The sequence below is a fragment of the Typha angustifolia genome, chromosome 6 (assembly GCF_048772165.1).
Source record: "Typha angustifolia cultivar Huaian chromosome 6, ASM4877216v1, whole genome shotgun sequence".
In the NCBI taxonomy this organism is placed as follows: domain Eukaryota; kingdom Viridiplantae; phylum Streptophyta; class Magnoliopsida; order Poales; family Typhaceae; genus Typha; species Typha angustifolia.
In genome coordinates, this window is record NC_133244.1 from 3,419,071 (window position 1) to 3,432,277 (window position 13,207).

Consider the following 13,207-nt stretch of genomic DNA (forward strand, 5'->3'; position numbering starts at 1 on the left):
ATAAGTAGATCTTTCATAATCACCCTTGCAAGGTCTACTCTAGAATCATTATAGAGACCATTGTGAATCAGGTCAAGTTGTCTTCCCCATTGGATCAATCAGAGCCACTTTTAGGGTTATCCCCACCAAATAGATCATAGTCTCTATGATACTTTCTTTGTATGAGATATTTGTATAAATTTGTTTGAGTGGAAGAAAAAGAAGGCAAAGAAAATGGTGGAGGGAGAGAAGAAGAAGCAGAAGAGTAGTATAAGAATTTTTTATAGACTTGTATAGAAAAGAAGAAGAGTATGGTAACACTTCTCTCTATCTTTGACAATGCCCTATCAAACATTTAGTAAGACATCAAATAGTAGAAAGACAAATTTAGAAGAAAAAAATAAAAAATGTCTGACTTGTGAAAAAGAAAACCAAAATAGGCTCAAGTATCAAAAACAAAAACTAAATGCATTTTTGATACAAATTCTCGATTATATATTATTTACCAAAGTTATTGATTGGCCCAAGATTCGCTCCTTGGAAAATGATATCATCACGACCTATCTTGCATACCGCATTGGATGCTTAAGACACTTCGCCAACTGGCATTACCTGTGATTTCGTGTCTCTCGGTGTGGTCAGCACTGTTTCCGAGCTGCGAGGCTTACCAGAAACACCAGGTTACAAGTCACAATAACTGAATGATCGATTCTTATTCTGACTAAGTGTGCCTTGACACTAATTTCGACTGCTTGGGCATATAATCGATAATCAACCACAAATTTGGTTCCGCTTCTTACTTTTGCGATTACACACAAGACTTGATCTGCTGCTCAAAAGAATGACTGTGACACAATATTCCCTTCAAGTTTAAGATAGAATCGAGTGAGGATAAAATAAAATAAGTTGTGATGCCGATAGTCAAAATACACAAGAAATTTCGAGTCTGAGATGTTCGACCAAGCTCTGATAGTCAAAACCGGAGCCAAGCTCAATTGAGTCCAATCTCACATACAGATCGAGCTGCGCGCTTTTAGCTGCCCCAATATTTTCATAGCCCCCAAATATAATCAAATCCAATCTGGTATGAAACATCATCAGATCAATCCGAACCCAAAACCTACTAGCAAACTGAGTAAAGTGCTGAAGATCAAAGTGGGAAGGTACTAGCGATTTCTTGAAAGATGGAGAAAGCATGCGGAAGGAACTATCTAGATATCCACGTGTCCCGTCCATCCTCCTTTGGAGCACCGCCCAGAACATTCCGATGTAGACACCTCTACCCATCGTTTGCTCTTTAAAGACACCAAGAGCTTCCAATTCCCCTTCACTTCAACAAATACTTTGAAGCTTATTCCATCGTTCCTCAGAGATGACTGCAGCCGCTCTATGCACTGTTACGAGCCGCCTCTCTTCTGCTCCCCGATTGCCGACCACTAGTTCATGGCGCGCAGCAAGAGATAATATTGTACAATTTCCGCCTTCCACTACCTTTGGGAAACCCCGTTCCCTCGTCCTAGCCTCTGCAACACCAGAGAACAAGAACAAGGGCGATTCTTCCATCGACGTGCACGTTGACCAGAACGCCAAGAAGAAAGGCACCGTTGTGGAACGGAGGCCTCGAGTCGCTGCCTTGGACGTGTCTCCCTTTGGTGGGCAAGTCAAACTAATAGTTTAACTTTTATTTCTAAATTCTCGGTTACTCTCCCGAATCTAGATCTTGATCTATAATTGCAGGTTTGGTTGATCCTCTTTCGCCGGTGAGGACAATGAGGCAGATGCTTGACACCATGGACCGACTATTCGACGACGTCATGTCGTTTCCGGGGTCGAGCAGGAGCTCCGTCGGCGAAATGAGGACGCCGTGGGACATCATGGAGGATGAGAAGGAGGTGAGGATGAGGTTCGACATGCCTGGGCTGTCGAAGGAGGAGGTAAAGGTGTCGGTGGAGGACGACGTACTGGTGATCCGAGGGGCGCACAAGGAGGAAGGCAGCACCGAAGAGGACGCCTGGTGGAAAGGACGTAGCGTGAGCTCTTATGACACCCGGCTGCTGCTGCCGGACAGCTGCGACAAGAGCAAGGTAACGGCGGAGTTGAAGAACGGGGTCCTTTTGGTCGCCATTCCGAAGACCCAGGTGGAGCACAAGGTCATTGACGTGGAGATCAAGTGACATGTATTAACGTATTTGTTGTAATTCTCGTGTGCTGATACTAGAGCGTAACGTAGTAATATGTAAAGCAGTGGAATACATAGAACAGGGGCTAGTTTTTGTGTTCTCCTTGTTCCAAATTAGCAGTTTGCTACTTCGGGCAGGGTGAAAAGGCGTTGGGTTATATTTTGACCGTTTCCAACTTTGTAGCAATAGTGAAAATTCGAGAAAACGTACAAAATAAAAAGTCTTGAATAATAATAAGGAAACATGAGCAATAATAAGAAAGAAAATCTGAGTAACGGTAGGAAAGGAAACATGAACTGTGGAGCCGAACTGTGGAACCATTTACCTGAACTGTGGAGCCGAACTGTGGAACCATTTACCAGTACTACCAGCTATATCGGATAGAGACTGACTGCAGCTAATCACGCCAATATCAGTCGAGGAGATACGTCAAGCAGTGTGGAGCTTACCGCATGGCAAAGCTCCGGGACCAGACAGATTGCAAGTAGAGGTGTACACTACATACTGAGAGTCCATCGGACTTGCTTTTTTTGAGAAAGGTAGATTGCCAAATAAGTGGGGGGAGACCTTTATCACCCTTATCCCAAAGAACTCTCCTACTTCTGTCAAGGATTACCGACCAATATCGCTGTGCAACACTGCTTATAAAGTCATCACCAAATTCCTTGTTGCAAGACTGAAGCCGCTTCTGTGCAAACTCATCGATCCGGAGCAGTCGGCATTCGTGGCGAGGATATCCATTCAGGACAACACGCTAGCCGCTCAAGAACTAGCGCATTTCTTGGTGAACGACCAAGCGGAGGCTCCATTGATGATGGCGAAGATGGATATGGAGAAGGCCTATGATCGTCTATTGTAGGAGGCGGTGGCTCGAACACTCAAGGCTATGAACTTCCCTACAAAGTGGATTAACTGGATCTGTGCCTGCATTAAGTTGCCTAGATTTGGTATCTTAATTAACGGCTCTCCGATGGAGTGGATCATGCCCCACCGAGGGCTGCAGCAAGGCGACCCACTATCGCCGTACCTGTTCATAATCTGTTCACAAGTTCTACCATCTATCCTGAATGCAAAGGTGGAGGCAGGTCTATTGGAAGGCTACATGACGGACCAAGGGGACGTTACACACCTCCTTTATGCTGATGACTTGCTACTAGTGGTGAGAGCGACGAAAGAGAATGCAAAGGCGTTGGTGGATGCATTGGATCAATACTCCGGGATGATGAACCAGAAGGTGAATATAGAGAAGTCTGAACTGTACCTCCCTTCCGGGATTCATGAAGATGTTAGGAAGGACATTGGTGGTACTCTACAGCTCAAACAGGGTAAGATGCCATTCACGTATCTTGGAGTAAAGATCTCGGGGCAGCGGATCATAGTGGCTGGGCAGCAGGAAGTCGTGGACAGGGTGAGGAGCAGACTTGCCGGATGGAAGCTGAATACTTTGTTGCTGGCTGGCCGCATCACTCTGGTTCAAGCAACTCTTACGAGCATCCCTTACTATTGGATGGGGTTCATGTGGATCCAAGACTCTATTCTTGAGAACATCATGTGAATAGTGAGGTCTTTTATATGGGCAAAAGGGGAGAATCGGCAAGGACTGCACTTGCTTAGCTGGGATACTTTGATCAAACCCAAGGTTGAAGGAGGGATGGGGTTGCGGTGTCTACGTACTGCGAAGAGGGCTCTACTGGGTAAACACATACTAAGTGTCCTCCGCGGACGAGCGACACCGTGGGTTAATATCCTCCAGAAGAAGTATGGGATGCTCAACCCGTGGGAGGCCAGATTTGCCCCTAAGCACTCGTGGCTATGGAGAGCATTGAGCCAAACTGTAGCTGAGCTTAAGGAAGGGTTTTAGAAGAGCATCGGCGATGGGCACAGCACCGCAGTGTTAGATGAGGCTTGGGTGTCGTCGATCCCGCTTGGCTGGCAGCCTTGTCTAATGAATGTGAACAGTTTCACGAGCAGATCCCGGGTAGCTTCGCTGGTGGCGAATGGAACATGGGATGAGGTGAAGGTGCATGCTGCATTCAGCAGAGATCTAACATTTGACGTGGCCACGTTGGAGGTAGGGGGTGCGCAAATGGAGGACCTATGGGTATGGGCGCCAACGACCAATGGGGAAGTAACAGCTAAGTCCATTTATAAATATTCGAAGGGGAGCGAGGGGCAGCATTGGGAGGGGTGGGCTGAGCTTTGGAAGCTGACCATGGCACCTCGCGTCCATTTATTTGTTTGGAAGCTGTTTTGGAACTGGGTCCCGACGAAAGCATATCTACATGGGCTCAATTGTGGGCCTAATGACCCATGCACCATGTGTGGGCTTTTCCCAGAAGTGGCTACACACCTATTTTATACGTGCAGGTTTGCCAAGGAAGTGTGGGCCTACTGTGCTGAATTGGTTGAGTCAAGTAGAAGGCCAAGCTTCATGATCGGTCCAGACTGGTTAGAGCGAAAATAGGAAACAGATCCGAAATCTAATATTAGAATTAAGTCGATTATGGCGGCTATGATTTGGGGGATTTGGAAAGAACGCAATCTAAGAATTTTTCAAGGGAAGAGTGCAATGGCAAAGGCGGTGGCTAGTAAGGCTATTATGCTAGCTCAAGAATACTTCAAGGATAGAGAGGTTTTGGCGGGATTCAAGAAGAACACAGTTAAAGTTTAGTGGGAATGTCCTCCAGAGGGGTGGATTAAAATTAATGTTGATGGCTCTTGGAAGGCAGGTGAGTATCACGGGGGGGAGCCGGCTTTATAATTAGGGATGAGTTTGGTAACCTTTTGCGGAAAGCAACGGAGCCAACCATTGCCGATTCTGCCAACTATAGTGAGGTATGGGCACTGTAGGCAGGGTTAAGAGAAGCATATGGGAGATGGGAGCAGGTGATTGTTGAAACGGATGCTTTGTCTGTCATTAGGATGTTCAGAGACGAGGACAGTTGTATGTGGCGTCTTAGGGGGGCCTTGCAGAACTGTTGCAAGATGCTGATGTCCTTCAAGAGGATTAGGTTCCTGCACACGTACAGGGAAGGAAACAGACAGCCTTAAGGAGAGTATGGAATAGTTTAGATGTAATTCCTCTAGAACTTAAAACTATATTGTATTCTGATAGATTGGGAAAAGGAATAGCCCGGGATGTAAACCTTAGCTAAGTCGATAATAAAAAAAAAATTAGGGGCCTATTACAAAGTCAATAATCCTTGGGTTCAGTTTAACTGATCCCTATCATTGGTCCACTACTGTAGATGTCTTTCTGTATTGGTTGCAGGTGTAGAATTAATTGTTGCAGTGTATTTTATATGAATTTTTATTAACTTTGAGGCACTTATAAGTAAGCTCTATATATTATTAATAATAGATTAACGGTATAACTAATTTAGCTTAAAGAATATTTTATTGTTATATATTTATTTATTTAAATTTATAAAGAGAACTGAATAAAAAATGGCTCTAAAGTGCATATTATAGTAATAGAAAAATAAAGAGAAGTAAGTTTAGCACAATATGTGATATTTAAGAAATATTAGTATAGTATATAATTGTCAAAATTTTTATAAGCTTTTGGCTCTAAAAGGGATAATTATTTTATGGGTAAAGGGTATTTATGTAAATTAACTCATATGCGTGCCACTTAGTTTGGCTCACACACCGGTCAAGCGCAAAATTATTTTCTACCTAACACATGCTCAGATCTGGTCTGATTTGGCTTGGGTTCTATTCAATGCACGATCACCTTTAAGGAAGATGAAATTGTAACAAGGTGTAATACTGAACAAATTTGCACAAGACTTTCAAGAGATTCTCCAGTGGATCTAGCCATTTGATTAATGGAAAATTTTGACATATTATAGATAAGGAAGAGAACTTTCCAATGAATCAAATATCGTAAGATTTGGATTTCTAAATTTGAAAATATCGTCGATTTAGTGGATGAAGGTCAGAGAGACAGACCAGTGGGATAATGATCCGAAGTGAATCTACTTGGATTGGTTTGCACCCTTGCTGCACTTAATGGCCAGGTTGCTGTATAAATTGATGTGCTCTTCTATTACTATAACTAATTTAGCTTAAAGAATATTTTATTGTTATATTTTCATTTATTTAAATTCTTTATTTTTTTATTACTATAATACGCACTTTAGAGTTTAGCACTATATTTGATATTTGAGAAATATTAGTATGGTATATAATTGTCAAATTTTTTATAAGTTTTTGGCTCTAAAAGGGATATTTATTTTATAGGTAAAGGGTATTTATGTAAATTAACTCATATACGTGCCACTTATTTCGGCTTGCACACCGGTCAAGCGCAAAATTATTTTCTACCTAACACATGCTTAGATCTGGTCTGATTCGGCTTGGGTTCTATTCAATGCACGATCACCTTCGAGGAAGATGAAATTGTAACAAGGTGTAATACTAAACAAATTTGCACGGGACTTTCAAGAGATTCTCCAGTGGATCTAGCCATTTGATTAATGGAAAATTTTGACATATTATAGATAAGGAAGAGAACCTTCCAACGAATCAAATATCATAAGATTTGGATTGCTAAATCTAAAAATATCGTCGATTCAGTGGATGAAGGTCAGAGAGACAGACCTGTGGGATAATGATCCGAACTGAATCACTTGGATTGGTTTGCACCCTTGCTGCCCTTAATGGCTAGATTGCTGTACAAATTGATGTGCTCTTCGATGAAGATTAGAGAATAGAGATTGACGAGGATATTAAGGAGAGAAGAAGAGAGGAGATAGGGGGCGACAAGCCTTAGCCAAATAATCTTTGCTTAATGATAATTTGGACTTTTACAACGAAGGTGACTTGGCGAGTCCAAGTGGTACTAGGACTCATGATACATGTCCTAACTTGAATAAAATACAAAATGACTTACCTAAACCTAATTAACAAGTTGAGTCCATATTTAGTAAGTACTTTGAGTTTATGGCTCAACTAAAATAGCAGGTGCTAAAAAATATAAATGACTAAACTAGATAACTAGACTCAACCTAAGTGAGCCCAATATGCCAAGAATGGATCCGATCCGACCAAGTTAGTATCATTCAACCTGAAGTAGTGTGTCCCTTCGATTAGAATAGTTAATCAGTTGGTTAGTTGAACATGAAATGGTGCATTCCATCGCAATAAGATTATTAATCAGTTCGGACTTGAAATGGTGCATCAATTTAACCCAACCATTTGCATCTCTTTATTGAGCCTGTTTAATCCTATAAATAGGTTCCTAGTCAGTATTATTTTTCACTGTTTTTTGTTCATCCAACTCAAGTCTGATGTAAGTGAAGTACAAGACAAAAAATTGTGGAAATAGTGAAGATATGACTAAACTCTGAAAGGAGAAAATAGATAGGCAAGTAGTGGCTGTAGTGGATGCATGGAAGTATGCGGACTTTCTTTGCCGAAACTATATCCTAAACAAACTGGACAACTCGTTGTACATCATATACAATTTAGTGAAAATGTCTAAGAAATTATAAGAATCCTTAGATAAGAAGTACAAGACAGAAGATGTTAGTGCGAAGAAATTTGTAGTCTATAAATTTATTGAGTACAAGATGGTTGACACTAAATTAGTGATTCACCAGGTGCAAGATCTTCAAATGATAATTTATGATATTTGCACTAAAGGAATGGTGATTAATGAATCATTCCAAGTGGTGGCTATTATTAAAAAATTGTACCGTCTTGGAGGGATTTAAAAAATTATCTAAAACACAAGCTCAAGGAGATAACAGTTGAAGAACTTATTGTCAAATTGTCAAGTTGAGGATAGAAGAAGAAATTGTTCTACTAAAAAGAAAATTAGGAGCTAGTATGTGTCAAATGCAAATTTTGTACAATCTACAAAGAATAGGATAAGGAAGCACATTGACGAAGGTTCTAAAGGTGGTGATACAAAGAAATTCAAGGGCAAATATTACGTTTGTGTCAAACAAGGACATTGTGCTCAGGACTGGTGTTAGCACATGCAAAAGGAAGGAGAACTCCAAGAAATAGAATAAGAAGCTACAAGCTAATGTAACTAAAGTAGAAACCCTTTGTTTTGATGTCGATGACATGCACCTTTCCATTGTTGTCTCCAAAGTAAAGATGATTGGTGGTAATCCTAAAGAATGGTGAGTAGACATTGGGGCTACTTGACACATTTGTGCTAATAGGTTGATGTTTTCATCTTATCAAACCGTGACAGATGAAAAGCTTTATATGAATAATTCAGCAACTTCCAAGGTGGAAGGAATAGGGAAGGTCATGTTAAAATTTACTTCAAGAAAATAACTTAGTCTTAATGATGTAATATATCTGCTCGACATTTGAAAGAATCTAGTTTTAGAATGATTAATGAGTATAATAGGGGCTATGGAACAATTCTTTTAAGATCTGGATTTATTACACAAAGCAGTCCGCATAACCAAGGGAAAATATTCACTAAATATTCTCCCATAATCAGAAAATTACGAAATCAATTTTGGAATTGATGGTGGAGTCCGGTAGCGCTAAAACGAGTGCTATCATTCGGCGATGAATTGGCAGTAATATCCGGTCAGCCCCAAAAATCCTCTCAATCCAGTGGTAGTAGTAGGAATAGGCCAAGCAGTCATGCATGCAACCTTTTGAGTATCCGCCGCTACACCATCTGCTCTAATGATGTGTCCTAAATACTCCACTTTTGGTACTCCGCATAAACAATTGGACTTCTTGATCTTCAATTGGTTTTGCTTTAACAAATTCAACACATCCTCCAAATGCTCCAATTCAGTTTTACTATACACTAAAATATCGTCAAAAAATACCAAAATATACGTTCGCAATAGAGGCTGAAATATATCATTCATGAGGCCTTGAAAGGTAGATGGAGCATTAGTGAGACCAAAAGACATCACCCGAAACTTATAATGCTCGTTCGGAGTCCGAAATGCAGTTTTGTGTACATCCGTTGGGTAAACTCTAATTTGATGATATCCGGCTTTCAAGTCAAGCTTACTAAATATAGTCACCTCTGCAAGCTCGTCCAGCAACTCCTCGATAACCGGAATGGGATACCGGTCCCTGACGGTTATAGCGTTTAGTGCCCGATAGTTGACACAAAAATGCCATGTTCCATCCTTTTTTCGCATTAATAGCACGGGGGATGAGTATGAGCTATGACTTGGTTGAATGAAGCCTTGCTCTAACATCTCGGCTACCATCTTTGAGATAACTTCTTTTTGCAATTGCGGATATCTATATATGGTCTCACGTTCGTCGATGCAACCCCGGGTATAATTTCTATGCGATGGTCCGCCGCTCTCCTTGGTGGGCAACTCCTATGGCTCCTCAAACAATCCAAAAAAGTTATCTAATAAATTAGACAATTCAATGGTAGTACCTGAACTCGTTTGAGGCTCATCTCCTACTGGTCCTAACTGAAGAAGATAGGCCAAATTATACGCACAAGGCAGCCCCACCATAGGCTGCATCGTAGGAATCAGCGAAGACCCAACACCATCAAGCCGCACATCTTTATTTCCTTGTTTAAATTTCATCCTCATGCTCCTAAAATCAAATGTAACAGGTCCCAAACTCTGTAACCATTGAGTACCATGGACAATATCTGCTTCTCGCAGTGCCACCGGATACAAGTCCACAATGATGTCATGTCCTTGTACTCGTATACTTACCCGACGACACAAGCTCTCCGCCTTACGCTTCGTGTCATCTCCAATAGCAATGTCAAATCCCGTGGTTGGTTCGGCATCCAAACCGCTCCTCACAAACCTCTAATCTAGAAAGTTGTGTGTACTCCCCGAATCGATGAGGATGTGCACATAATGCTTTTTAACAAGTTTGTCTACCCATAACATCCTCGGCGTGGAAGTAGTCGAATATGCAGGCATTGATATTTCAGCTTGGATATCTTCCTCCATACCCTCCTCAACAGCCTCCTCATGGACTTCCTCTAGATACTCTTCATCTTTAACAACCTCATCATCCTCCTCAAGACCGTTGATAAGCATCACACTCCCGATCGGTTTAGAACATCGATGACTGGGGGTAAAACGCTCATCACATCGAAAGCAAAGGCCCTTCGCTCTTCGCTCCTCCACCTGGGTAGGTGTGAGAATTTGAACATGGCGGTCTAGTGCCTCCTCTAATATTAGAAGAAGGTCTCAAAGGTGATCATGGTCTAGTGCTCGCAGCCACTATTTTTGAACCCGTAGAATTTCCAGCCGATGTTCTAGGTGCAAACCATCCATCTTGGTTGCCTCAATTAGTTTTCGTTGCCATTTTTAGAGCTTTATGTTTTTGCATTGATACGATTCGTACTTCACCGATGTTGTCTTGAGCATGTATATACTTTAGGAGTGTTTTTGTTTCTTATTTTATTGCTTAATTTCTAAGAAAATAAGTATTCTATAAGTCGCGTTCGAACGCGGGTGGAGTGCGTTTGAACATGATTGTGAACGCGGTTGTGAGAGTGTGCATTGTGTGTTCGAACGCACTGTGAACGCCTGCATCGTGTTCACAAATCCAGAGAATTGGGAAACAGGCACGTTCGAACGCTTGCATCACATTCGCAAATCCAGAGAAGAGCAAACTCGGTGTGTTCGAACGCGGTCGGCAAAATTGTATTGTTTAGGGTTAATTTTGAGTTGTTTGATTAGCCCCTAAAAGGGATGTGGATGGCAACCAGAGGTCATTATTGAAGAATTAACTTTTGCCTTGCCTCCTTCATCTTCTTCCCTCTTGTTCTATTAATCCTCGGTGACGCCGCTTCTAACCTCCCTCAACTAGCCAATCACCCTAGACCCGTAGGGGCAGCTCTCTCCTTTCCTTTCTTCCAATCTATCCAACACTTGCCCTAACCTTTCTATCAACTATAACCCTTCTACCACCACTTTTCACCGGTGCCACCCCATTAACGCCACTCCTCCACCAATCACCATCACCTAGGATCTCATGCCCCCATCCACGGATCCTAAATAGAACACCATGATGTTCGTCCACTAATCGGACAATATCTTGAGATCCCCACATCCGATTCGCCTGAAACTTGATTTGTTGGAAAACTATTTTCTAGGGCTACAACATATCCAAATGTCACGTCAATCCAACAGAGGTATATTTTGGGATCTTATTACAAAGTTCTATGCCAAATCTAGTCTAGATCCGAGAATTGGAAGAGATCGAACCTTAGCCTAAGGGGAGATCATATCATGCTCCATTATTAGAGCCGCCATTCCTCGGACACGTGTTTCCTATGACGACAACCAGAGACAAGGCTGCACGGAGAGATGAGGAAGAAGAGATTCTCCCAATAGAGGAGGGGGAAACGGTTGTGAGGATTTCCACCCGCGGAACCGCCCGATCTAATCGAAATAGAGAAGAACCTAGTGTTTAAGCTGTGTTGGGGTCTCTTTCCAAACAAATGGCCATCAACAATCAGATGATGATGGAGATGATGCGGGAATTACGGGTGACAAGGGAAGCCATGGTGAATGGGAATGCACCATCGACTCCACGATGCGAATCCACTTCCATGAACCCACCGCCGCCGGTTCAAAATTTGCAACCACAAGAGCCGCTGTTGCCACCACCCTTTGAGTAGAGGCAGGCAAGGATGGTTCCACCATGCCCAATTGCAGGTGAACCCATCCGACGAGCGAACCACTATGGGGATCACCTTGGAGATCAAGATCCGTGGGCGGGTACGATTCGGAACCACGGTGAGTTAATCAAAACCGAAGGAGGGATCATCAACCCTTCATGGTACATCCTCCTCCTATTAGACAAGGATTTGGACATGATCCAAAACGAGACAACGACATCCGTGGACAAATCGTGCGTCTCGAATTCACCAAGTTCAAAGGTGGCGATCCGATCGATTGGTTGTATAAGGTGGAGCAATTCTTCACATACCAAGGTACGGTAGAAGAATACAAGGTGACACTTGCGAGCTTCCACTTTGAGGATGCGGCACTTCATTAGTGTTAGGTTTTTATTTATTGGCAATTGTGTACAAAATATTCTAAGTGTATTTTTTCATGTATATGAGCTTTACACAAGTCTAGAATATCTCTGGTTTGAAGAATTACAAGATTAGTGGTGAAAAGCTGTTGAGTTCACACCGCGTTCACAAACGCGTTTGAACGCGGTGCGTTCACAAACACGTTCGAACGCGGGTACTGCGTTCACATAGACCGAGAGCAGCGTTCACAAACGCGTTCGAACACAACCTGAAGAATTCAAGCTGTCGCGTTCGAATGCACTTGGGCCCGTTCGAACGCACCTGAGATTAAGTCAGGTCGTTCGAACGCACCCGGGCCGCGTTCGAATGCACCAATGAAGTTTGCAATTTATTGGATTTTCGAGAGTATGGATAAGACTTGGATTTGGCTCTATCTTGGAGATTATATATAAGGATTGTGATGCCCTATCTCTAGGGTAGTTGAAGAAGCATTATTGAAAGAGAGTTCTTGAGGCTACATCGGTTCTTCAACAAACAAGGTTCCACTCATCTATAAGAATTTAATTTTTCATCTTAAGGGCTATCTAGACGAAAGATCAATCTCGAGGGCTACTGAGATTGGACTTCAATCACAAGAAGCAGTGAATCGTGGGTTCTAGCGATCAAGACTGAGAGGAACAAAGTCGTTTGGATCGACCAGTTGTTTTGTGAGTCAGTCTTGTAACTGCTACTATCATAGTGATTGGTTTTGATCCGAGTTTGGATCCGTGGTTTTTTTTCCGTTTTGGGTTTTTCCACGTTAAAATCTTGGCGTTCATCTCTGCTTTCGTTCTTAATATTTCTTCGAAAGCGAACGAACAATATCATTGCCTAAAAGTTAGATACATACGTGTGTCTAGGGTTTTTTTCAATTGATATCAGAGCAGGTTCTCTCACTCTTTGAGAGAGATTAGATAGGCATAGATTTTCATAGAGATGGACCCTCATCTATTAGACCTCCTATTTTAGATGGATCAAATTATGGATATTAGAAAGCTAGGATGAGAGCTTATTTGAAGTCTATAGATGAGCGAGTATGGAT

At 42.1% G+C, this 13,207-nt stretch overlaps 1 protein-coding gene across 1 annotated transcript; it reads left to right on the top strand.

The window, feature by feature from the left end:
• The first annotated feature begins 1,299 nt into the window (after nucleotides 1–1,299).
• LOC140761237 (small heat shock protein, chloroplastic-like) lies at nucleotides 1,300–2,379 on the top strand. The gene is made up of 2 exons (XM_073098493.1): nucleotides 1,300–1,631; nucleotides 1,717–2,379. Exons 1-2 carry the CDS (start codon nucleotides 1,352–1,354, stop codon nucleotides 2,151–2,153), a joined length of 717 nt encoding a protein of 238 aa, XP_072954594.1. The 5' UTR covers nucleotides 1,300–1,351; the 3' UTR covers nucleotides 2,154–2,379.
• Nucleotides 2,380–13,207: the final 10,828 nt, after the last annotated feature.

Coding starts and splice junctions, on each gene's coding strand:
- LOC140761237 (XM_073098493.1), top strand. CDS start 1,352: ATGACTGCAGCCGCTCTATGCACTGTTACGAGCCGCCTCTCTTCTGCT. Junction 1,632..1,716: donor CTTGGACGTGTCTCCCTTTG/GTGGGCAAGTCA, acceptor CTATAATTGCAG/GTTTGGTTGATCCTCTTTCG.